General features: G+C 32.4%; 1 protein-coding gene across 2 annotated transcripts; it reads left to right on the top strand.

Annotated features, from left to right (window-relative positions):
- Nucleotides 1-4,500: 4,500 nt before the first annotated feature.
- On the top strand, nt 4,501-9,111 carry LOC121258507 (phosphatidylinositol 4-phosphate 5-kinase 1-like). Of its 2 annotated transcripts, XM_041160037.1 has the most exons (9): nt 4,501-5,908; nt 5,993-6,157; nt 6,314-6,479; nt 6,676-6,786; nt 6,862-7,055; nt 7,158-7,288; nt 7,387-7,480; nt 8,206-8,318; nt 8,439-9,111. In XM_041160037.1, exons 1-9 carry the CDS (start codon nt 4,731-4,733, stop codon nt 8,507-8,509), a joined length of 2,223 nt encoding a protein of 740 aa, XP_041015971.1. In that variant the 5' UTR covers nt 4,501-4,730; the 3' UTR covers nt 8,510-9,111. The 2 variants fall into 2 exon arrangements, with proteins under 2 accessions (XP_041015971.1, XP_041015970.1); XM_041160036.1 differs by having other exon boundaries at nt 8,206-9,111.
- Nucleotides 9,112-27,702: the final 18,591 nt, after the last annotated feature.

Raw genomic sequence — 27,702 nt, 5'->3', positions numbered from 1 at the left:
CCTGATGCCATTGACAACAAAGAACACAGGAGGGGGGGTATGTTCGTCAGAAAATATGGTCGACGAGGCGACTTTGCCAAAGTGGACATTGATACTGTACAAGGAGAGATGAATTCATCCACCTCTGTCTCTCTCTGTTTCTTTTTTCTTTTCTTTTTTTCTGTTGTTGTTGGGGTTAACGCATACAGTCATAGTACACTTTCTCTCTCTTGTTTACTTCCTCTCTCTGTCTCTCCGTATGCATTTCTCTCTAGGACTGTTGTGTGCGCTTGTAGGATTCCACCTATTTTTCCCAAAGGAAAATGATTCTTTCAAGCAAACTTGTGCACCGACCGAAATTGACATGGAATGATTTAATGATACGAATCGTTTTGATTTTACTTGATGTGAATGAGTTTTGGCGGGATCTGAATATAAATGAAAAATTCGAAACGCATGGACCCACGGTTTTGCATTCTCTTTTCTCTGCGCCTCTTCCCCGCGTGCCTTCTCTCTACTCTGCTTCTCTTCTCTGCGTGCCTTCTCTTCAGGCCGTCGATTCTCGTTCTCTCTTCCACCTAAAAGCTCACATTTTTCGTTCAACCCCCACTTTTTGGACCGAATCCTAATCCTAAGCCGTCGTTCTCTTCTCTGTGATTTGTCGTCGAGGCGAACACAGCTGCTGCCACCGGTATCTGCAAGTCTGCGATTGTGCTTCTATTTGTGCGAGTCTGCGATTGTGCTTCTATTTTCATTTGTGCTCTTCTACTGCTGCCCAGATTATAGGATGGCATGCAAACCCACAAAGAAGCCCCAATCGATCTACGAATTCACTATCAAGGTCGTCTCTTGCATCAAAGCGTTGGCCTTTTATGATAAGTTGACTTATAAAGATTTTCCTTTTATCATTTTACCTGGGTTTCTCTAGAATAAAAGTGCACTCTTTACATGGGTATTCTTTTTTCCAGACTTGGGACTTGGGATCATATAGTTTATGAGAGACGACCAACGCTCTGCTCTCTCACCTTTTCGCTATGTTGATGCTCAGTCTAGGCAAGCTTAGCACTAGTAATCCGGTAGTTGCATTTCTATTGGTTACGAACTAGGTTGTACTTGCCTTGTTGTGATACTCTAGGCAATGATGGTGACAGAACAAGGATTGCTTGGATTGCTTTTTTCTCAGGTTTGATTGCTTTATTTTTGCTGGTAGTAGGCAGTAGCATTGTTGTTGTTATATTGTGAGAAGAAGTTTTCAGTAGCAGCATATTGGTTCGTTTATCTTTATATAAGGGGAAGATTCGAAGTTTACTTTATATTTGGTATGAGCAGGTCCCATTTTGTGTGCTTTTTTATTCTTATTATGAGCCAAAATATATCTGTATTATTCTCAGGGGCATTATTACCAACCCAATGATGGATTTCGGATCTCTAGATGATTTTTAATGTTATAAAAATCCATCAAATATTCTCTATTTGTACTGCTTAATTTGATCCTCTAGCTTTCAATCATTTTTTTGCTATTGGTATGAAAATTGGGATTTGCTTGTAGTGGTTTGCAACTGAGAATGTATATTGATTACCTAGGATGATTGGAGAACAGGTTATTAAGTCCAGGTTATATAGTTTCCACTTGAAGAACATGATTCCCTGTTCCAAGGCATATTTGTTTTTTTATAAGGTGCAGGTTATTAAGTCCAGGTTATATTTTTTCCAATTGTGGTTTGTAAGATACAGTTCTAAGACTTTTACCATTGAGAGATTGTAGCTTCTCTTGTGTAGCTAGCTTCTCTTATTTTATATATGCATAGTGCATGGCTGATCTACGTTGGAGTGGACATGAGACTGTCTATTTTGCTTAACATTCAAACATTGTTGATGTGAAAATTGTAAATTTGTCATATAGTTAATTTTCAGTTGTAACATGAATTTGTATCCACTTCACAGGTTTCTTACTTGGGTGAAGGTTGCACAAGATGCATATTGAAGGTTTTATTTCTGAGCAAGTTCAACCTCGTCAACAGTCACCCAAATCCACAATCTTGGGGTTAGAAGGAAGGAAGCTGTTTTTTTGTTAGAGAAAAAGTCATACTAGGCTTTTTGAGACCTGCAATATTTGCTATAATATTTGTTTACTTTGTGTTTCATTTGCTGTAATATTTGCCAGTTATGAACTCAATTCAAGAACTATTGTTTCTCATTTCAATGGAATCTCTCCAAAACCATGTGCACAAGCTGTTTGCATTACACAACTTTTCATTACAAATGTTAATTTAATGAACATACAGATACCCCTTTACATCATAACCAAAACACTTGAGAAGTACCATTACAATTGAAACATTAAAAAATGATCTACTCCATACACTTGAGATAGACAATATTGTCAACTATGATCGGAGGTGGATGGACATTTGCTTTCTCAGAATATTCTTGTGCGACTGAATCCATCACAGACTACACCAAGTGAAGATCATCTTCACAGCAAATCAGCAAAACAGCAGGCTCTTTCAGCCTGAGCAAACTCTGACCAAATGGAGGAACAACCAAAACTCCTTTAACAATTAAACTAACCAAAATTCTGGTAAACCAATAGCTTATTGGCAGCTTCCTAAAAAATGGTCATATCTTCCTTAACATTACAGATCACTATGTCATCTCTAGTGGCCCCAATCCTAATTCTCTTTTACCTTCCCTTGTCCATATAGTGCTTCAAACTTGAATCAAATCACTTCTTATTGGTGCATCCATTGATCTACGTTGTGCATCCTCATCATAACTGCAAAATTGAGGTATTGCCTTCAGCATATAGAAGATTAAAGAAAAGATTCCTTTTTGCAGCTCCAAACAAGTATGGATCGTTTTAAGCACCTTCAACAACCATTCAGCTGAACAGACCATTCAGAGATTCTAATCAACATCAAAATAATGCATTTATTAGTGAAGATAACAGGTAAATAACTATCAAGCTAAAAGTTCAATTTGCAACTAGATGCATGTATATTTTATTTTCAAGTCTCTTCACAAATGAGTGCTTATTGAAGGTACATATGACAAAAAACCAAATGAGTGCTTATATTTTATTTTATAACTTGGTGGATTAATTCAGAAAGGGCCTTCTAATTAATGGGCGTAAAAATGGACAAGGCATTGACTGACCCTAGAGTTTGGGTCATGGCTGGTGTCTTGGTACATAGCTGGTATCACAGTCCATGCTTCCAAAACAAGAAAAGCAAACTAAAAGCATTGATTCAATGAAGCAGTTGACTTTGAGTTATATGCATGCATGTGAACGAGCATGGAAGACTTTGAGTACGCATATCGTTTAATTTATTGAGCCATGACCTAATTTTTCGGGTTTTGAATCACCACCAACTTTCAACACATCATCACATAGATATAGATAATGTCACCCACTTGTGATGATAAGCTGCTGCTGCCTACTAGTACTTGAATCTTTAATTTTTGTTGTGTATTTATGCATGGAAAAAGAAAAGTGAATCCCCAATTGTTTGTTACTTCTTTTTTTTTTTTTCCTAAAAGAACTAGAAGTATGTTATCTTAGTTGGACACCAACTCTGGCTAAAAAAGAAGGCTGGTCTTCATTTTCGGAATAGCAATTAGGACCTCTCTATACCACTTTGCACCCATTCATACAAAGAAAGGCAAGAAAGTAAGCAGCTTCTACAGCCCAACAGCGAAACGCAAAGCAACAACACAACACACATAACAGAGTAGAAAGCCAATCGACAGTCTACCCCTTCTCGATATGAAGGGAAGATCTCATTGGTCATGAAAAGACATTCACTTACTGGTACCTAGAGAAGTGTCAACTCAATTGCGCACAATATAGTTAAATAAACTGTTTCAAACATTATGTATGGAAGCATTCCCATTCAAGCCGTCCCAAGACACCTCATTGTTCCAAATTTTATTTTCAACCCCCATAATCAGTTTTGAATCCCTGTCGTATTTTATTCAACGTGTCTTGGAATTTTAATCAAACATCCGGAGTGCATTTAAGCTTTATATGTGTATTTCCATCGAAAAGGACACACACCACCCAGTGATAGAACTAACAGAACACACAAATAGTCGGCTATGCAGGGGAACACCCAGTGATAGGGATAAAAGGAGTGGACAGCAGTAGAGATGAGGGAAATGAACATAAGCGATCAAAGAAAAAAAACACTACACCTTACCCTTGTAGACTGTGGTTCTTCTAGAAGATGACGGTAAAGATTTGACGACAGGCAAAATCTCGAATGTGGGTCGCGCGCGGAGGAGACTGGCCGAGCTGCAGTAGAGGGAGGAAGGAGAGAGCACCACCACCGAATCTTGGGATTTGTACGAAGGGGAAGTCTTCTTCAGAGGAGGGGGGACGAAGGGTAGTCTTCTTCTCTTTGTTTTCTTTCTTTCTTTTTATTTTTTTCTTATTAAATAACTCTGACTGCAGCAGTTACACGTGAGCTGCGTCCCCGAATTCGTCCACCAACCTGCTTGTATCTAGCAGAGTTGTTTCCCAAAACACAAAAGTACCAAAAAGGGAGTTTTGGAGTGAGAAATACCAGCTAGAGGAGAAAAAGGGTGGGTTCTAGAGAGAGAAACTGCCGGAAATTGCTCCACACTCCGGCCAGTCTTGACTCTTCCCCTTCTAGATATAGAATCAAAGTGAAACCCGCAAATGCAGTGAGCACTTGTAAATAGTTCGCATATCGGGGATTAAAAGAAGGGTGAGAAAGAGCTTGGCTTTTATGAATGACCCCAAAATGCGTGAAGCAGCAGCACTACTCTTTGATGAGTTCAACGACGTCGTTTCCGGCGGCAAGAAGAAGAAATCGGAGGTGGACAAGCTAGGTAGAGAGACCCAGAAACCGTCTCAACTTGTCGGCGTAGGCCGTAGCCGATACCAAGCCGCTACGCGGAGGGTGACGCCGACCACCTTGACGACCTCGCCTGCCTTGACCGCCAGCGTGGCGTCAGCTTCCGCCTCCGAAGTCGAGAAGGCCCTCCCGAACGGCGATCTCTACATGGGGAGCTTCGCCGGGAGCGCACCACACGGATCCGGAAAGTACCTGTGGTCCGACGGGTGCATGTACGAGGGGGATTGGCGGAGAGGGAAGGCCTCGGGGAAAGGCAAATTCTCGTGGCCCTCCGGGGCCACCTACGAGGGCGACTTCAAGTCTGGTCGTATGGAGGGTTTTGGGACCTTCATCGGATCTGACGGCGACACCTACCGAGGGTCCTGGAGCTCCGATCGGAAGCACGGGTACGGCCATAAGCGCTACGCCAACGGCGACTACTACGACGGTTACTGGAAACGTAACCTCCAGGACGGGCATGGCCGGTACGTTTGGAAGAACGGGAACGAGTACGTGGGAGAATGGAAGAACGGCGTGATTTCAGGCCGGGGCATCCTGATATGGGCCAACGGGAACCGTTACGACGGGGAGTGGGACAACGGAGTTCCCAATGGAAGTGGTGTTTTCACTTGGCCGGATGGTAGCTGCTATGTCGGTAGCTGCAACAAGGACCTCAAGATTCAGCTACCGAATGGGACATACTTTCCCGGAAATGGCAAAGAAGAATGTTTGAAAAGCAATGACGCTTCATTCGAAGGTGAGAATTTGATGATAACGATGCGGAAGAGGTCGTCAGTGGACGGCTCCAGAGGAAGCTTGACGGAGCGGAGTTTTCCGAGGATTTGTATATGGGAATCCGATGGAGAAGCTGGGGATATCACCTGTGATATTGTCGACAATGTGGAGGCCTCGATGTTTTATTGGAACGGTACGGGGTTAGATCGCGACGGGATTCGGCAGTTTCAGCGGAGACCATGTTGTTTCACTGGCGAGGCCAAAAAGCCTGGGGAGACGATATCCAAGGGCCATAAGAATTATGATTTAATGCTTAATCTTCAGCTGGGGATTAGGTAATTGGTTGAGCTGAGGTTCTGGGCTCCTTTTTGTTTCTATTATCATGTTTATTAAAGGGGTTATATTTGGTTTTTTCGCAGATATTCTATCGGAAAGCATGCGTCTATATTGCGTGAGCTTAAGCCGAGTGATTTCGATCCCAAGGAGAAGTTCTGGACTAGGTTTCCAACCGAGGGATCGAAAATTACGCCTCCCCACCAATCAGTAGAGTTCCGGTGGAAAGATTACTGCCCCATTGTGTTCAGGTATTGCTTAATTTGTTTCCTCAAGTTCTGGATTGTGGTTTTCAATTACTATCTTCTCATTTTGCCGCTCTTCATGTTGTATGCCTTATCTTCTGGTAATTCAATTTTTCTTGTGTTGTGGTGGCGAGAATTTCTTATTGCGGGGTGGTTTTTCAGACATTTGAGGGAGCTATTCCAAGTGGATCCTGCTGATTACATGATGGCTATTTGTGGGAACGATGCCCTTAGGGAGCTTTCTTCTCCGGGGAAAAGTGGAAGCTTTTTTTACCTCACTCAGGATGATAGATTTATGATAAAAACAGTGAAGAAGTGCGAGGTCAAGGTAAGTTGCCCCCCTTCTTTGGACCTTTTTCGTATTGTGAAATTCCAAGCTTCCCCATGACATGAAAGTAGTTCAATAGAAATTGCTAGGACAATGTAAACTGTTTGTTTTTTAGTGTCCACTCTACCTTCATATCTTATCAAGACATGTGAAAGGTGGGACAATCATGTCTCAAAGTTCGGTAATCCTTTTTTAGGTGCTTATTCGGATGCTTCCAAGTTACTACCAACATGTTTATCGGTATGAAAATTCCCTGGTGACAAAATTCTTTGGGGTGCATTGTGTCAAACCAATTGGAGGCCAGAAGGTATGTGTTGTGAGATCAATTTTGGTTGTTTCAGATTAAGTGGGTTGTCTGATTTGTGTTGTAATTGAAAACCAGACCCGGTTCATTGTCATGGGAAATTTATTCTGCTCAGAGTATCGCATCCATAGGCGATTTGACCTTAAAGGATCCTCTCACGGCCGCACAACAGATATGCCGGAGGGTGAGATTGATGAAACTACAACCCTCAAGGACCTTGATCTTAATTTTGTCTTTCGCCTTCAGCGAAATTGGTTCCAAGAGCTCATCAAGTAAGTTCAAGTGTACATTTTACCTCCCGCTTGAATTTACTTCACTCGACTTTTTCCGTTTGGTCCTTTGCATCTACCTGATATGCTTGAAAACTTTCCCAGACAAATTGATCGAGATTGTGAGTTCTTGGAAGCAGAGAGAATCATGGACTACAGTCTTTTGGTTGGTCTTCATTTCCGTGATGACAATACATGTGACAAAATGGGGTTATCTCCATTTGTTTTGCGCACTGGTAATCAGTTGTCTAATTTTTTTTTCACATCTAAATTTGTGGCTTGATGGATTTATGGATTACAGGGATGTTGAACCCAATGTGTGCTCCTTTTTCAGGAAAGAATGATTCATATCAGAATGAAAAGTTTATGCGCGGATGTCGCTTCCTTGAAGCAGAGTTACAAAATATGGATCAAATTTTAGCTGGCCGGTATGTTTTTCTATCTGTTCTTTCCTCGATTGTGTACCTAGTGTTACTGTGGAATGGATTGAATAATCTTCGGAGGGTAATACTGCACACAGTTACAAGGTTTTAAGAAATTTTATGCCTTGTTCATCGTTAACACTTGAAAACGCTTGGTCACAAAGAACTGTATGAACACATTATGGTTGAGCTTTGTCTTATTTTTATGGATTTAATGGTGCCCAATAATTTCTTTCATTGTGTTTCGACGTGCTTGTTGGAATTATTGAGAGTGACTTGGATTGCTTTGGGTTGTGTGGGGGTTGTTCACTAGACAATGGTTTTACGTGGGGCATGTAGAGGGTATGGTCCATTGCTTTCACTGATAATTATTGTCCTTGATTCTTGGTGAGTTTGACCAATAGTGCTCATCCTGCATTATAATTGCCGATGTTAGAAAGGTGTATATTGGATAGATTGAGGTAGTATTTCAGTTAGATCATTTTTGTATTGGTAAAACAGTTGGTAAGATCATCATTACAGATATTTCTCCCCCTTGTGTTTCCCCTCCGGGAATAAATTATACAACAGGAGAAAACTATGTGCAAGGACATAGGAGATGTAAAGGCTCCTATGAATATGCACTGACGTGATTTGATGTTTTTTTAATTTGGTTTAGCATTGGAATTTTCATGCTTAGACATTTTAGAACCGAATAAACTGATTTGAAATCTGAATATTTTCACTATCAGGAAGCCATTGATCAGATTAGGAGCTAATACGCCTGCAAGAGCAGAGCGGGTGGCCAGAAGGAGTGACTTTGATCAGTATGGTGGTATAAGTCGCTTGACCCCTTCACGCAGTGGTGAGATCTATGAAGTAGTCCTTTACTTTGGGATTATAGACATTTTACAGGACTATGATATCAGCAAGAAGTTAGAGCATGCCTACAAATCCTTACAAGCCGATCCTACTTCCATTTCAGCGGTTGATCCAAAGCTATACTCAAAGAGGTTTCGGGATTTCATTGGAAGAACTTTCATAGAAGACAGGTAGCACAAAGGCAGATCATCAGTAAAGAAAAAACCGGAAATCCCTAACTGAATCTGAACCCTTAAAGAGAAAAGGATGGGAATCAGGCAGAGCTCCCATTGGAGCAAATACTCTATTTGATTGGTCAGAGGCCCGACCTCTGCAAAACTGTGTAGTGGTGATGATCAGGGGAACCTCTGGGTGGCCGATTCTGGGGGTTTCTAATGGCTGGTTTTTGAAGATACAGCCATGGTTTAGAAAGTTTTGGAAGGGACAAGCACTTGTACATACAAAAGGGGAGGGGATTGGATTTTGATTTGCCTTTTGTTTTTCAGTTAAAATTTTGTGGTAACCAAGGAATGTGAAGATTTGAAAGTTTGGTATAGGGAACCGAGAAAAATGTTGATGATCGGAGGGAAGATTCAAAATGGAAGGAGACTTGGAATAAACTTTTTAAAGTGTACAGGATTTATAGAAAAGGATGGAATTGTTTATGGAATTCCAGTTTTCCATAATTATTTTTTGTGTAAGATGTATTTAAAAAGAGAGAAAAAACACAAAGACAGAGAAAAGAGAACTGTTGTGGAATCATCTGCCAGTGAGGGACCCCATCCCATGGGATTTCTGAGTCAAATCTTTTTTTGTCTGTTGTTTATAGAAATGGATCTCTTAATAAGTGATGGAAATGGGGTCATTTGCCTTGCTTTTGCAGTGAAAGGGAAGCAAGCTGCAGTAGGTAAATGACATGAAAAGGAGAGAAAGCACGAGATAGATGCGCTGGCGTTTCTTGTTCCTTCTCACTTTGTATAATTTTTTTGTTTTTTGTTTTATTTCATTTTGTGCTGTTATCTTTTATGTATAGAATTAAAGCCTATTTCTAATGAAAAGGTCAAACAAAAATGAATTTGAATAGTTGGTGCCCCTCCACCCTCATCTTTCAAATAAATAAATTTCGAGTTTTCATTTTTATACTTCTTGCCCATTTTATTGATGTAATTGGTCAAAATAGAACTAATTATATTAGTAGAATTTGTAAAAAATTTAGTAGTGTGTTCAAAGAATGCGTAAAAATGAGATTTTGATCAATTGATTTTGATCAATTTGAGGAGAATCTATGACCGTCAAACGTGGCAGGCACCCGATTGTTAGTATAAGTAATGATATACACACAATATATTATATAATAATATTATAAAATTGAGATATTTTTATAAAATTATGTTATTTTTATAAAATATTTTATAAAAATACATTTCATTTAAAATATAATAAATATATAAAATATTGTAAAAAATATTATGTATAAATTATTTTCTTTATCGGCATTTGAAAGTGTGATTCCTCAAAATATGGGAGGGTAAGGATGTCATTTGGGGAGGGCGGTTCGTTTATCTATAGGGAGGGCCAGTGGCTGTGGGACTCCGGGCTAGGGATGTTTTGCTTTTCACTGCAGAGGTCAAAGACAGTGGCAGTATGCCCTGCCCTACTATTATGGGTCCGGTTCCTCCAGTACACACTTATATAATTATTTATTTCATTGTTTATTTTTGAAATGGGATCGATGAAATGGTTGAAGTTTTTCCCCGATGTGAATGCAAAATCTCAAAATCTGACTGTCTAGACTAATTGCATTTTATCAAGGAAAATGATTTTGTTTCTCACACCCTCTCATCAATCGATAATTATGGGCGATTACTATTTTACGTTTAGATTTTAAGATGATTTCAGATAATATGTAAACAGTAATAAAAAAAATAATAAATAATTTATGAATAATAATAAAATAGTTTGAGATTAAAAAAAATAAACTCCATCGTCTTAAATTTTTCATTTTTTTTCAAAGAGTTTAGCACACATATAAATTATTTTCCTAATCTTAGTATCTTTAATGAAAGAGGAAGTTGGGAACAGTAGTATTTTGGATCCGAATTAGCTGTATTCGGCTATTTGAACCATGTTTGATATGTTGATTTTGGGTGTAGGATTATGTAAAACCTTTGTATTTTCGTCAAAAAGTGCAATAGGGTTGACCCGAAAGAAAAGAAGAATAAAGGAAAGGATGATTAGCTAATGGGCTATGTCTAAAATATGCATTTACACTTTTTGATCCTTATTTAATTCCGTTCTAATCAATGCCACTTTTATTTGGATTGCGTATCATTCCACGTTTCTGTTGACAAGTCATTATCTGTGAATAATTTCTTTTTCTTTTAAAAAATACTACACACGTAGAAATTATTGCCATTAGAAATTCATATTTGTCTTTTCTCTTTTACATTTTAGGTGCAATACGTGTATGTATATATATTATTCCTGTACATTTTAATTATTTTTCTAATTAATTCTTACTTTAGATGATGCTAATATTTTTAAAATTTTAACTTTAAACATTTTGATATCTGAATATGATATGGAAGAAGGTAACAAGCCTCTTACTATAGTCTACCGAAATTATTATTGTGTGCTAAAAACTAATTATTTGAATCATAATGCTATTTTAAAAATTTTAGGAAATAAAATTTTGTTAATTCAAAGTTTTACTTCCGATGCTAATATTCAAGTTTTAAAAATGATTTATTTCATTTTTAGAAAAATATTATTCTTCCCAATGAATAGACTTTGGAACATGAAATTTCGTCTATGAAAGTTATTTCTAATGAACTTAATCTTATTTTATTTAACAATATTTAAATAGTACTGTAAAAATTAGTTTTGATCAACCTTTAGTTAACAACGAAAGAAAAAATTCTTTTGCTAGAACTAGAAACTCTTTTGCTAGATCTATTGATGATAATCTAGAAATAATAGATCAAATCTCAAAAACTTTCTAGAAGATTCAACCAAGATTGTTAAGTCTTATTTAAAATTGAAAGGTGTTTCTACCTCATCATAGGTTTCTTTTGCTACATTCCTAAGACTCTTACTTTCATTATCTCTTTGGGTTTCTTTTTTTCAAATCTTCTCAGAATTTCTTGAAAACTGATTTTGGTTTTAGAAATTTCACGTTTTTCGTGAACCATGGTTTTCTTAAATTTTCTTTATATATATTGGGCTAAGAAGTTCAAGGTTATTTGAAAAGATTCTCTTGTTTCTTGAAAGTTGTTCGGGAATCGAATCTCAATACCTAAATTCTTGCATAAAAAAAACAAAGAAAAAAAAACCATGCAAGAGATCATGACCAAATAGGAAAAAAAATTAATGGATACAAAAATGTTATGAAGTATTGAAGAGATCTCTTATTATACATATTTATCTTTTTTATTTAATTTAAGTTTCGGTTTTATCGTAATACAAAAATAGTTTAAAAAGCTAAAATATCACTGATAAAAATATATGAATTAAAATTAAAACAAAAAAAAAATCATTTAAAAAGTGGTATTTGTTAAATGGCATAAAAAGATCTACATCAAAACACCATTAAAAAAAAAAAAAAGAAGAAGAAGAAACGTGAGTACTATCGCACCAAGAAGTAAGATAGTAGCATAAAACATGAATCCTGAGACTAAAGAAAAAAAAAATAGTTTTGGCATGTATGTGCACTCATTTTTTAAAAAATAAACAAATATGAAATTCACAAAAAAAAAAAAAAAGATTCTATTCTTTTACAAAAAGATCATGATGTTATTGGGACCGATGTCCCAGTCGATGGTCCAACCGGTAAAGTGTAATTTCAATTTTTTTTCTTTTCTTTCAAATATTTTTTTAATATTTTCAAATATATATATATTTTTTTAAAAATACATAAACTCAATAATATTCACTTAATCACTAAAAAAACAAGAATCGAACAAAACCATCTGTCCTTCATCGTTTCAATAAACATTACTTAAAAAAAAAAAAACGCAGCAATTACACAATTTAGCATTAGTGAAGATCGTTGATCCGGAGAGGAGGAAAGGGACAGGGAGGCGTGCAAACACAGTTCTCAAAAAACTGATCAGGGTAGAGTGGCTCTCACTGCCTATGTACTATATGTAGCATGCATGCATGCAGAACAAGCCACAAGGTTTTATTTTCTGCATGCTAGCTGCTGCTTCATAAATGCTAAATGCTTAGCTAATCAATATATGCACATGCATGCCCGGAAAGAAACCACAAAAGCATGCAACAACTCGTAACACGTGCACGGAGCTATTTCTTCAACTTAATTTGATCGATATAGACATCATCTACTGTATAAGCAAGCCTTGGTCCGTCGTTGTGGGCTGCTAGCTAGCTAGCTGTCGGGACCATGATGCAGAAAAACCAATTTATTCACACTACCCACCAACTCTAGTACTACATCAGACACACTCGTCTCGTCGTTTCTGCTGGGACATCCATTATTTTTTGCACACCTTGCATGCATGTCTCTTCTCTCTCTCCTTCAAGTTTTGGTCAGCACGTACTTCCCGTGATTGTATACCGTTTCAAAGAGTCATGAAACATCGAAAACGAAACCTTAATTCCCCCCACTATTTGATCATCTTGTTGCCCATGCCAGAAGTACTCGTTCCTGGTTCAATCATGTCATTATGATCTATTTGGCCGGGCGCCATTGTTGTCACAAGCTGCAACTCGGCTAGCATATGATCAAGCTGGTAGAGTATATATGCATGATTTCTACTTTCTTCTTGGTTCAACAAAAACTAACAACATTAATACTACTATTACTACTTCAACTTTGAAAGAAAGAAAAATTGAAAATCGCCATTAAGATCATCCACGGACCACACTGTCCTATCTGTACCTAAAGTTGTCTTCTTTAAACATGCATGTCTCCTTTTGTGAATCATAAAAGGCTGTCATCAACCTTTGAGAAGAAAATAAATGCAAAGAAAAAGAAAGAGAGAAAAGGATCGATCCACACGCGACTAGTAATTGATCATTAATTTGAATGGAGGCTCAGATCAGGAGCTCTTAAAATTTCATAGAAATATTCTCCAATTACTAGCTAACATCAAATTAAATGATCTAATTTTAGAGAAAATATATATGTATCATATCTTATATTTAATTTCCAACGTCCTACCTAGCTGGCTTCGAAAGCAGCTAGCTCGATCGACAGTCATAAGCAGACAAATAATAATGCAACTACTATGCAAGCTGATCATGAGAAGGCAACAAAACTTCATATTCTATGTTCTTTTCTGCCGTTCGTTCTCTCATGTGGAGCCATGCAACGATCGATCGAGCTGTTTACGTTTATGACAAAGTTCTCCGACAAAACATTTGTGGTTGTGCTAGTTTTCCGTGCGTTGCTACGTACAATTTTTACTGTTTTCATGTAATTCTCGAGCAAACTGTACGTACGTTTTGAAATTTTCATAGCATGCAATTAAGATCAGTTTAATGTTTAATTTATATGAAGTTTAGGATTTAAAATGGTGGAGATCAGAGTACGTGATCATGACATGAATTAGCTAATTATGCCATATTTATTAATTGCTACCTATATATATATATATATATTTTTTTTTTTTTCTTTTGATATTATATATATATATATAGGACTTTGTTCAGAATTTAAAATATTTTTATTTCAGTAGTTTTAGAATAGCTAGCTAGCTAGGCTACTTGTGGCAAATAAGAGTAAACGATTTAATCTAAGCTATCAGACTAAGTATATACTTAACTAACTTATAAGTGTTTTAATTAAATGTAAAAAGTTAATAATTATATATGTTAATAGTATTTATATATAGTAGCAATAATTAATAATTAATACTCTAATATCTTAAAATTCTTAACCTGTTTTATAGATATAATCTAAATATAAATAATTAGGTTCGAAGAATATCACATGATTGTTTGCTTTTATATTTATATAATTATTTATTATTTAAAAATTTATATAGTAAATTCGGTCGTCCATCCGGGTAAAAAAAACCGCACGGACTCCAAAACCAAACCGAAAATCAAAATTTCTTACCTTTTTTAGACCGAGATCACCAGCTTATTTTTTAATCGGTCGTCTGATCCGGACGGTGGTCGATCCGGTCCATTTTTTCAGCCGAGAGAGAAATTCTTCTATACGTACCCTCCTAAATAATTTTAACTCCTGGCTTTGTACCATGAGGGGCTAACCTTTGTACCATGTAATTAATACATTTGTATAAAATAAAAAGAATAACTATATATAAAATTAGATCTTGCATATACATAGAAATAAAATTCTAAAAACAAAATTTAATATATGTTTCAGGTTTCTGATAACAATGTTTCATTGAACAATATTACTTCTCTATTATTATTTTCTTAATGAGATATTTAGAATATGTTTTATTCATAGAAACTATCTAGTGATTTTTTAGGAAGGCCATATTTTATTTTAGTATGTAAGCTAGTTTATCGGATTTCATGTAAAATTTAGATATTTTTTAATGTCATAATTGAGACCTTAAATAAGTTTTTTCTTGCTCAACGAAGTCTAGATGATAAACCTCTCAACTATTTTTCATATAAGAATATTATTTATCCTAAACTTAGCTTTAATTTAATTTTGATAGGTCCAAAATCCTTGAAAATAGATATATAATATATAAAAATTATATAAAATTTTGGGGCTATAGGCCGAAATAAATTGGAGAGAGAGAGAGAGACATTTCTATGTATATTAAAATCTTAGAAAATTTTAGAGAATATATAAGAATTTATATAAATTTTGTTGGGGTCATTTTCTATATTTATAGAATTATGAACAAATTAGTCTAAAGGATATTTTAATTTTTCAGAATCTTTTTCAAAATCAAGCATCAACATAGTTCGGCCACTGCACGTGGGCAGAAGGGGGACTGTTTATATATATAACGTCTTATGCATGGGATGATCAATAGAGACAAGATTATTGGACAAGTCGTTTAGAATTCTCTACACTAATTATTAAGCTGATGAACTCTAATTATATCGATATTATTGATTGTGCTCTATTTTTTTTTTAAAAAAAATGTGCTATAATAAATAAATAAATAAATCTTGCAAAAATAAATTTATAAACTAATATAGTTTTAAATACTACATTATAGTTACTGTACAATAAAAATAATTTTATAATATAATATATCATATCAAAGCACGTAAACTTATAAATTTACTTTTATGTAATTTATTTGTGATTAAAATATTTTTATTTTCCATTTGTAAAACATGCACCATATAATTAAACATGGTACGTAAGAAAATGTGAATTAGATCCTGTTAATCCACAATAAAACAAAGAGTTGTATTATACAGAAACTCCATAATATTTAAAAATATGTGGTTTTACTTTCGTATTCTTATATTTCATATTTTAATTCAATATGAAATATGAGAATAAAAAAATAAAATTATATATTTTTAAATAGTGTGTAAGGTGTGAAGTTTATTTTTAAAATTTTTCTAAAATAAAACAACAAAAGCATATATACCAACCATAACTATTAATTAGGCATTAAAAAGTTGTGGGATTGGTTTGACGATTTGCCAAAAATGATAAGTACAGCGCCCAAAATAAATTCAACGTCATTGAATTCCTAACTTTCGTAAAGATCATGAGATTCTGTTGGAGAACGAATGATAAATAAAATTGTGAATTTGGAAGTATTATATAATTATTTTTAAAAAAATAAATATATATATAAGATCAATATAAAAAAAAATTAATTTTTAAATAATTAATGTCATTTTTTAAAAAAATAACAAACTTGTACACTTTACAATAACATATAATCGTGCAGAAAAGTTTCGGCCTCCAATTTACCAAGGTTTGTTAAATATATCACGTACGTACGTACTTTGTTATCAGTTGACGCGGTATATATATATATATATATATAGTAAGTTTTGTCCAAGCTGCCAAAAAAACACACGCACACATCACGTCATTCCTGATCTAATTATTGAAGTTTTAGAAAAGAAAAATAACATGAGTAGACCCCCTGCTAGCTCTGCCATGATTCAACGACTCTGTATTGTTGAGATCTCTTATCATTTTTTACTCAAATACTTTCCCAAAACAATTAATACAATATAATACGTATATAGATTTTACTTCTATATTAAGTACTGATGTCAGTGAATAATATTATAGATTTTAATATTAAAATTACGTTTGGATAGTAAGAGATTCTTAAATAAATAATAATAAAATATTCTAAATATACCTAATCCCAATATCCAAACTAGGTAATATGGTGAGTTAAACGCATTGTGAAAATAATTTTATCTATTTTCAAGTTATAAAAAGTATTTATATAAAAAAACAAATTGTGTTGGTAATGTTTATAATACGAGTCGGGTTACTCTACTGCCTAGAGAAGGGCGCAGAGTAGTCCGCTCAAATTTATTGTTTTTTATTTTTTATTTTTTTATATTTTTATATTTTTTTAATTATTAAATAAAAAAAATCATATCAAGTAGTCAAATGGACCGGTATAATTGAGAGAGCAAAGTAATTTTTTCCTTCTAATATATGTTCACCTAACAACAATTAATGATGAGGCCAGGCCGGCTCCCATCAGTTGCAGGCACCTCAAAATTCATAGATGGTGGTGGGCGGCCACATGTCGGGAAAAAGCCATAATCATGGCCAACAAGACGCTCGATTGGAGGGCGATAGGTACTACTTCTCTTCCCCATAATTGAACACTTTATACCCATATGTACATACTATCATTCATTTACCCCAATGTAGATCGTGCAAAAGTAAATTAACCACCTAATTAATTATATATATATATATATGGTGTCTAATTAATTAAGTCATGTTTATTGGCTTCATGCCTCCAGACATCATGTAACATGGCTTTCGATCGAACCCATATATATGCAGCTTGGCAATGAGTATATATCAGTTTATTCAGCATTCAAGTAAACAGAGAGAGAGAGAAATTAATAATTACAATCGGTGGAAAGATAATAATTATTGATATTTTTTTATATTTTTAAAAAATAATAAAAAATATATATATAAGAAGAACGACACGCCAGCCGTCAATGTTGGGCAGCAGAAGGAAGATGAACGCCGAATGAACAGGAAAAAAACAGAAGGTGCATGCATGATAAGAATGTCAGAGCTAGCTAGCTAGCAGAGCAGGACGTGAATGTTGCACCGACCTTGCAATAATCCAAAAAAAAAAAGATAATAATAATAATGGCATGAAGAAAACGTGGGGGGGGGGGGGCACAATCTGATCATCACGAAGGCGCCGCGCCATCACATAACTGGCTAGATATCGATCTTCTTGTTTCCCCACTAAATCATTCATCAGTTGAATCACATTTATACATTCACCAGGTTTTTCTTCTTCTTCTTAAATTTTATTCCCTGAAACTCTGATTTACTGGTGATGATCTTCCTTTACTTTTGTCAAGTCTCGGGTCATGTTTTTTTTTTTTTTAATTTTAATTTATTTTGAAAATAGTACTAAAAATACTTGTAGATCAAAATCTTACAACAAATTCAATAATTAGATATATAGTTAATGTTTTTTTCCCCTCAGGAAATGCAATTTTATATGGTAGAAAAAAGTGGTAAAAAAGGAATAGGAACAGATCCAGGCCAGTTACCGATCGACTACTATCAAAGACATAATTATTTTGTGGAAATTGTCTTAGTCAAGTGGGGGGCTTTCTTTCCCCCGAAATGAGGTCGATAGAAGTAGATGTGGTATGATGGAGAATGGAGTGAAGTGGAGGTAAAGCTATGGCTGAGAGCAGGGACCTTATCAACAGGGACTTCTGATTGTTTGTTGTGGTTGGAGGAGCTCCTGGTCCTAATTGGAGTAATTGGCATGCATGGAGCCTGAAATGACAGTGGCTGCATGTTAGGAGTTTTTCACTTTCGAGAAATTGATACTTGAGTTTTACATTTTTGCAATTTGAGACCCTTGCTACTCTCTCGTCAGAAAACTAACAGGAGACCATGTGATTGGCTTACATGTGGCTAGGGATGTATATCGATCCGTTCGGTCCGGTTCGATCAATTATTTTTTCAGAATGGAACCGAATCGAACATCCATAGCGACCAAACCAAACTAATAGCTATCAGTTTTCAGATAAATTAATAAAAAATTTTATTTAAATTACTAAATTTAAATTAAGTGATTTATTAATGTGGATTAGTTAATTATATTAATTTGTAATTACAATTTACATATTTTATATTGTAAATAGTGATAGATTAGATAAAAATTATATAATTAATTATACAATTATTATGTAAATTATATATATAATATATATATTTTATTTTACTATTCGGTCGGTCCGGTCTGGCGTGAAAAAACACCACCCCCTAACCCGGAACCGGACCGAAAACTTGCGGTCTTCAGTCTCGATTTAGTTCAATCGGTTTGTGCAATCTGAACCAACCAACTTTCAGCCTTACATGTGGCACTAAGTCCATGCCAACCTATTGAAAGCTCATGCGTGACAACCCTTGGTTAATTTTCTAACATGAGATTGGCGATGACTCTTTGAACTGCAAAATGTGAAAACTCATGTATCAATTTTATAAAAGTTGAGATATCGAATTGTGAAAATCTAAATATTGATTTTATAATTAATCCTAATTTTCTATTCTAAGTCTAGATATAATGTACACCTCAATTTGTAAAGCCTTGAGTGGTAGAATTTACAATACCTTCTGTGAATACTGAATAGTCTTACAAGTCTCCTCAATGACACAGGACTTGGAAAGGTGAAGACAGTGCTTTGTGTGCCCCCTTGGGCAAGTTGTCGAAATCTGAAAATACAGATGCCGCCATTGGTCTACAAAATGTCCATACCAATGCAAACATCACGTTCCATTAGAGGGGACACTTTACCCAACTCGTTGTTTTTTTTTTTCATTTTAATGGTCAATTTTTCATTCATCATTCATTGAAAAACCTTTGTTCATATAATTATTTGTCTTGGGTTTTCTGAAAAAAGGCAATGTTTACGTTCGAGATACCAATTTATATTAATAACATCAGCTTGATGAAATTCTCTCTCTTATTTTTCTTTGTTTTTTTTCTTGGGAAAGTGACAAATTAGCTGCCTAACTCTTGAGAGCACGATTGATCTAGGAAAGCTTAGCTGCATTATGAATCCAAACATTGGGTCCCCCAACAATTTCAAGTTCTCTGTGGCAAGTAGGGACCCCATTTTCACACATCCTTTTTGGACAGTCATTCACACGTATCACAGGCACGCAATTAATTCAGTGGGCATCCATTGCCGACAAACAGAAGTACACTTTGAGGCAGCATAGGATCAAAAGAGAGTGAAAGCAGAAAGTATTCCTGCAAACGAATTCGTCTATTAAATCGCGCACCGATACTAATATATAAGGTATATATTTAATAAAACGGGACGAATTAAATACAAAAATAATTTTCATGAGACAGGCCAGGAGACCTCTTTCTTCTCTCTAAATTTTTCTTTCAATAAAAACAGTCATGTCAGAATCAATACGTAGTTTGGTGCGCCAAACTGCTTATACATAATAAGACTCAAGCAGAAAATGGAGATGATTCTATAATATCCGAGAGGGGTTTAACACGATTCATTTAAAAAAATTCTCGGGGTTCGACATGATTCATTTAAAAAAAAAAAACAAGTCCGAGTTAATTAATCTTTATGTTATCATGATCCAAAAAAACCCGTATTCTGCATGGAAAATGAAATGCATAAGATCGAAACCTTTCCATTCCTTTCAGGGATAGACATTACAAGAAATGTCAAGGTTTAGGTCTCTGAGGAGGGATGCAAGAAAGCCCCACATCAACCAAAACCGAACAGCTTGAAAGGACAGATCGAAAATAAACATGCAGTAGTACGTAGTAGTTTTGGTGAGTTTGTGATGATTTAGGTTTTAGGGGTATTATCTGGCCATTCATTTTGGTCCAGGTATATATAATTGGTTGTTGAACCGAATATTATTGTGGGGTATATGTGGAATCAAAACGAGGGAATCTGCATGTGGCAGGAAGTGTTGTCCCAGCTCTTTCTGAAACATGGTTGAGACATGAACAAATCAATGATCAACAGCCATGCATTTGAAGGGAAAACACGCCATATGGATGTTTCTCGGTTTCAAATATTCACACCCTATGACGTCTTTATTTGACTTGTTTGAATGCTACGAGAATGTTAGAGAAATGCAACAGCACAAATATGGCAAAAGTGTTAAAAATATAATACAAATAATTCAATATACCTCTTCATATTAGGTTAGACTTTTAAGACAAGTGATGATTTCACCTAAGATGAGAGCAGAGGTTTTGAATTTGAATCATAACTCTACACTATTCTTATGTGTGAACTAAGCTATTCTGTAGATCTATGTATCCCATCAATGATACCTCGATTGTTTTCATAACTTCTCTCAACTCTTTTCATCTTATCTCATCTAATCATTACAATTTTTTCAAAATCTCACACAAAATAAAATAAGCAATTCAACTTTTTCAAATCTTAAAATAAAAATTATATTAAAAATATATATTCTAATAATATTTTATTCAAATTTTAATTTTAGTCTCAACTTATCTCCTCTCACCTGCGAAAATAAATTATCCTTAAATAGCTCGATCCACAGTGGCCAAGGGCCAAAAGCCCTAAATATTGGAAATCAAGTGAGCCAGGCCGAGTATTCCAAAGAGACCACGCTTTTAGAGTGGATCATCTCAGCCAGGCCAGGGGCCCAAACAAGAAACCTATATGATGTTTTTCACTTATCTAATCATGTCATCATGCCATATTAAATAAAAATGAAAAGATAATGACTGAGATGTATTGATAAATAACATTTTTCAATATTATTGGGTGAGTTTTGAATTGTTTCTTTTTTAGTTTTTGTGAAAACAATGGAATCCAAAAAAAATATGTATTTATTTTTTAATCGTACTCTTGAAATTAGTGGTATTAAGTTAGGAGAAAAAATAATGGGATCCAAAAAAAATATATTTGTATAGAAAACATTCAAAAAAAAGGTTGTGATTATTGAGTTTTTTTTATATATTATAAAGCTGAGAGTAATGAAAAGCTATCGTTTTTTTAAGTACCAAAAAACTGTTTTGGTACTTGATGATTGAATTGAAAAAAAAAAAAAATTCATCTTATCAGCCACTATTCACTATGTCACACCTCACATCGTATGAAAAACAACTCCACTACAAATATAGGGTGTAAGAGTGAACAGTAACAGATGAGTAGAATTTCTCAAAATAAAATTTCCGAAGAGCTCAACATATAGTTGAGATGGCTGTGAAAAGTTGATTCTTCATGAAAGGGAAGATATTCGGAAGGGATTACATTTACATGAGGTGGATCGAATTTTCTCTCTTCTTGGGATGATATTTGCAGTAGAGCCTAGATCCATCAAGTCCCTGGGCTGGGTTGCTAAAAGGTTCCTAGATTCCTTGACTTTATAGCCCACAATCCAACCCACCGGGCAATTAGTTACAAATGGTTTGTTCTACTGGTTTAGGTCTCGTTTGTATTTAAAATCCACCTCAATTTATATTATCTTATTATTACAATTTTTTTAAATTGTTTACACAAAATATAATAAATAATTCAAAATTTTCAAATTCTAAAATAACTTTTTTAAATTTCGACACAAAATATAATAAACAATTCAATTTTTATTCTACTATTCATAACTCATATCAACTCATCTCTGAATCCAAATCACTCTAAAATCTAGTTTGAATTGAGAAATTTTTTAAAGTGATATCCTAAAAGTAAACTTACTGATTGAGTTTGTATGGTATATTATATTGTCAAATTATTTTTATTGTAAGCTAAATCTAACGTAAGTTTATTATTTTGAAAATCTCTTTGTGTATGGATTACATCTTATCCATATTTTAAGAGATATAAAGTAGAATAGAGATAAACATAAAAATTAGGGGTCATATCATTTATGATTGTATAAGCAGATTTTACTAATAGTATCAAATGTTCAAAAATTGGCAGTTATGTGCTTTGTCTACGTTTGAGTAATGATGTGATCTCAAAGGATTTATGAATAGTAATGAAAATTGAGAAAAAAAAAAGTAATTATAAAATATTAAATAATAATAAAAAGTAGTGAAAAATATGTGAAAGTAATAATAAAATATTAAATGATAGTAGAATAATCTGACTTTCACTGCCCAAATACAGCTTTAGGGATACGAAACAATGTTTTGAATTTCGTACCGTGCCGGTCGGTACTGTCGAAATATTTCATTTTTGTGGTGTAGCGGGTACAGAGAATGACATAGTTTCACACCGGTCAAAATTTCGACCGTTTCGACCTATTCCAACCGTACCGATAGATATTTCGGCCTTTACTTTGTTTTCTTTTTTTTTTTCATTTCTTCAAACTGCAAGTTCATGTTTTTATCCTCAAATGCAAATCAGACTATTTATAATGGGTAAGAGGATCAGGACAAAAAAACTAAGACAATATTTGAAGTGAAGTAAAGAGATATGAGGAAAAAAGTGGTGTGTACTAGGGGTGTAATCGGTCCGGTCCGGTCCGGTTTTTAACAAAATTTATGACCGAACTGGTATGTACTGATTTTACATTTTTCAAAACCGATTACGCCCCAGTTACCCTCCTAAACTGGTATCTCCAGTTTTACTAGTTTTCGGTCCTGTCCAATCCGGTTTTCCGGTTTTTTTAAAATGTAAAAATATATAATAAAGTGTTACCTCTTATGATAAAATGTTATTAATAATTTAATATATATTTTTTATGTTTAAAGCATATGATCAATTAAATTTTCATCTTTAAGATTAAACTTTTATTTTATAAATTATAATAACATTATCGTATATATAATTATATTAATAACATATAATCAAACAAATTACAAATGTTCATATTTAAGATTAACATTTTATGTTATAATTTATAAATTATAATATGAAATTATTTTATATATGATATATAATTATATATATTATATATAAAAATTTAATATCTTATATTATATATAAAACTTATATATATGTATATAATATTTTGTATAATATATAAAATTAATTTTTATATATATATTTTTTCAACTAGTCCGATTCGGTCCGGTAACTACGGAATCGAAACCGAACCAATTCCGGCCTGTTTTCAAAATATAGGAACTGATTTCGAATCGGATCAATTCAAAAACTGGACCAATCGATCCGGTTCGATCCAATCTAGTCTAATCCAATTTTTCAATTTATCGATTTAAATTTACACCTCTTACCATTCATGTCATGGCCGGGCAAACCGTGTTTTGATAACTTTTTTCATATATTTTTAGCTTAATTGCATAATCATGATCCGAATTTTATATATTTTTATAATTCAAGAGCTCAGTTTTTAATTTGAGAAATGCTCCTCTTCCAGATGGGGGATTCGACGGGACGGATATATTTTTTTTTACGTGATAATTAACTAAGTAATTTTAAAAAATAGTATGAATTTTTAAAAAATATATATTTAAAAGTGTTAAAAAAATTTATGGAAAAAAAAAAAAACAAAACAAAAAAGGCACTTTCCGGAACCCCGTCGGGACTCGGATAGATGCACTCTTATAATTTTATGAAATCGAAAAGAGTTCTGTATTTGAATTGGCTACTCCCCCTCCCACGTCAAACCTCCTTTTTCTAGGCCATTCTCTCATTACATATTTTTCAATAAAAGTAACAATCACGTCGACTATCTCATCCAAGCCTAGCTGTCACTCAAATCCCGTCAAATGTTTCTAAATACGCGCACAAACGCACACATATTTACCTCTATACATATATATATATAATATTATATTATATAACCTCCGCACATCATGTCTTTTTTAAATTCTTGAATTTTTTAATTTTTTTTAATTTTTGTTTTGAGTTTATAGTTTTAATTTAATATAATTCTCTATTCATTATTTATATATTAAATATTTGATAAAAAAAATAATAAAAATTTAAAAAAATATAATGTGTAAAAGATGTATAAATAGTAGGAGATTACATAAATTTTCTATATATATATATATGAAAAATGTTAGAGCTCGTTTTGGACTCTTTTTTTATTCGATCATATTTTTTTAGTTTTTTATTTAATAATTAAAAAAATATTATCTAATAATATTGTAAATTTTTTTAAAAAAATATTTAAAAATGTAAAAAAAATGATGTAAAAAAAATAAAACGAAAAATAAAATAAAAAATGCAATTGAAAAAAAAATATCCAAAACCTCTCTAGCATTGCTATATCTATATATATATATATATATATATATATATATGAATTTAATTTATAACCATATTTGACCACATTTTAGGTAAATATATTGAGAAATGCTTTTATCATTTTTGCACCACCTATTAATATATAATTTATAACTTTTTATAATTCTATTTAAATATATAAATTTACATATTTATATGTACATATTTAAATGAAGAGAAAAAATGACACATCAAATATTAATGTGTAATATAGAAAATGAGAAGTAGAATTTTTCTAATACGAATGTTTTGAGCAATATATATATATATGGATTTTTTTATCTAGCTGTGTACACCACACACTATATCTGTTTTATTTATTTATTTATTTTATTTCTATTAAACTAATTAAATTATTCTATTTATTATTCTTATACCACGTATGCTAAGAAAAAAAAGTTAAAAAATCAAAATAAGTATATGATATAGAGATTAGAAGTAAAATTTATATATATATATATATATATATATAAAGTTTAGATTTAATTTTGAGGCAATATGGACGTCATCACCTTTCAGACTCATTCAATATTTAATAATCAAGTACATGACTTATAAATTAGGATAATTTTAGATATGGTTTTAGATTGGACAAATGTCCCATATTTTAATTAAATAATCTCATTATTAAAAAATGAGTTTTCTCATATGAATTTTAAGTTTATTCTATTATAATGTAAAATTTATCCATTTTTAAAATGTACAAATCATTTTCTCATTGATAGTTTTATTTGAGAATTTTATACCACATTATATTTACACGGTATAATTTTATTAATAAAATTTTAAAATTAAAATTCATATTAAAATCAAATTATATTACATGAATAAAATATTATATAAATATAATTAATTTTAAAATTGTAAATAGCAGAAAAAAAACACATTTAACGATAAATTTTATCCAAAATTGCCAACATAACACAATTAATGCACATTTTTGCATAACAATAGAATAAAATATATCCGCCTTTTTTTATTCATTATTCTTACATCATATATAACATAATATATATTTTTATTTTTATTAAATTAAACTAATTATTCTATTCATAATTCACGTATCACATATTTCATAAAGAAAAAAATAAAAAATCATGTAACATATGAATAAAAAGAATAATGAATATAATTTTATAAAATAGAAAACTTTTAAGAAGTTTTTTAACTGTTAGTTTAACATGTTTTGAATTTTAAAAATAATAGATAATAATATTAATAATAATAAATATGAGAGTGAAAAAACGTCAGCCACAGACTCATATAGGGATAATGATTATATATAGTCTATAAGCTATTAGTAGGTGGTGCAATAAGAAGCATGATTTCATATCTTTCCAGGACGTCCTTTCGTACTGCATTCTGCATTGGAAGACTATCCGTCTCTGAACTCATAATCAGCGTGGCATGGGGATCTACAATTTTTTTATAATTTAATAATATTAAATAATTTCTCTTAAAATATTTTATTGAATTTGAGTAATGAATTAGGCCCATTTTGACCGTAATATAAGTTGAAAGGATGCGTAATAGTACTGTCATAATTAAAAGAAATTAGGTGAGATTATCCAAACAACCTATAATATAATAAGTTAAATTATAATTATAATTTTATATAAAAATATTTTTTTTTTAAAAAATCATATAAATTAAAAAACTTACTCGTTGCAACTTTGTATAATAGCACCTTTTTTTTTTTTATATATAAATGGTAATAATAAAGTTACTCTCACTTAGCTTTAGGGATGTTTGAAAATAATTTTTATCTTTTATCTCATTTTTTTAAAATATCATTTAAATATTTTTAAATTAATCATTATAATTTTTTTAAATTTTTAAATAAAAAAATAAAAAAAATTCAGATTTTTAAAATCTCAAAATAAAAATTATATTAAAAAATTATATTTTAATAATATTTTAATTTTATAATATTTCTTCTTCAATTTTTCTCTCTTATCTCTCAAACTCTAATAAATATTTAACTCAAATTATCTCTCTATTATTCGTAAATTATTTTACTATTATTTATAAAATTCTCATTTAATTTCATTCTCCAAACATCCCCAAGAGTATTGGCATTGACTTTATCAAAAGTCTAGCTAAATATAAAAATATAGTTTATTTCTTCCAAACATAACTGAATTGGATTAACTAAAAGATAAATTAGAAATTTTGACTTACAATAAAACACTTTTTTCCTTTATATTTAGAGTGTTGCTGTTCACCAACCAAATGTGTTTTTTATTTCAGTTTAAACTCACAACGGTCTTTTTATTTTTTGTATGCAAGTATCAATATACAAGTAAACAAGTATCTAGTATATAGTGTTGGAATGAGAGTCATTGAATCTATATTTATAGTAAACAAGTAATAGATGATGAGGCCATAGAAGTATAATATAGGTAATTAGATTGAGGAAAAAAATTAGTTAAAAAATAATAATTTAAGTATCAAATTAAATTATTAATATACATATGGATAGTGTAATTATAAAATATGAAAAAATAAATAAAAATATTATTATTAAAAAAATAATATTATACTATTATTTTGATTAATCTAATAGCTAATCTAATATAGGAGGATTATGTATAGAGAAGTTTTAGATTTATGAAAATATGTATTTTTTATCAAATTTTAAAAATAATTTTGATGAATCCAATGCCAATGCTTAATCTCTTCGTAATTAATAGATAATTTTAAATATAAAAATATCTTTCATTAAATTTAAAGCTTCAAATTAAAAGTAAAAAATTAAAATAAAATTACTTTATTACATACTTATAAACAAATTGTTATACGATAATAAAACTATCGTTTCTCCTAATTGAGATCATTTTCTTGTTTTGCTTGGGGCCACGACTTGTTTAGACAAAATTATATAAACACAATTATCATATAAGTCCATATAAATAATTATCAAGATAAAATATTATTTTCAAATTTATTTGAAAAAGAGTTCTGCTTTTAGTATGACAGATGTGTCACTTTCTTCTTTGTCAAATGAATTCTGT

This window comes from Juglans microcarpa x Juglans regia, chromosome 3S, assembly GCF_004785595.1.
Source record: "Juglans microcarpa x Juglans regia isolate MS1-56 chromosome 3S, Jm3101_v1.0, whole genome shotgun sequence".
In the NCBI taxonomy this organism is placed as follows: Eukaryota; Viridiplantae; Streptophyta; class Magnoliopsida; order Fagales; family Juglandaceae; genus Juglans; species Juglans microcarpa x Juglans regia.
Note: the sequence above shows the minus strand (reverse complement) of the source record. Positions and strands in the feature narration are given on the sequence as shown.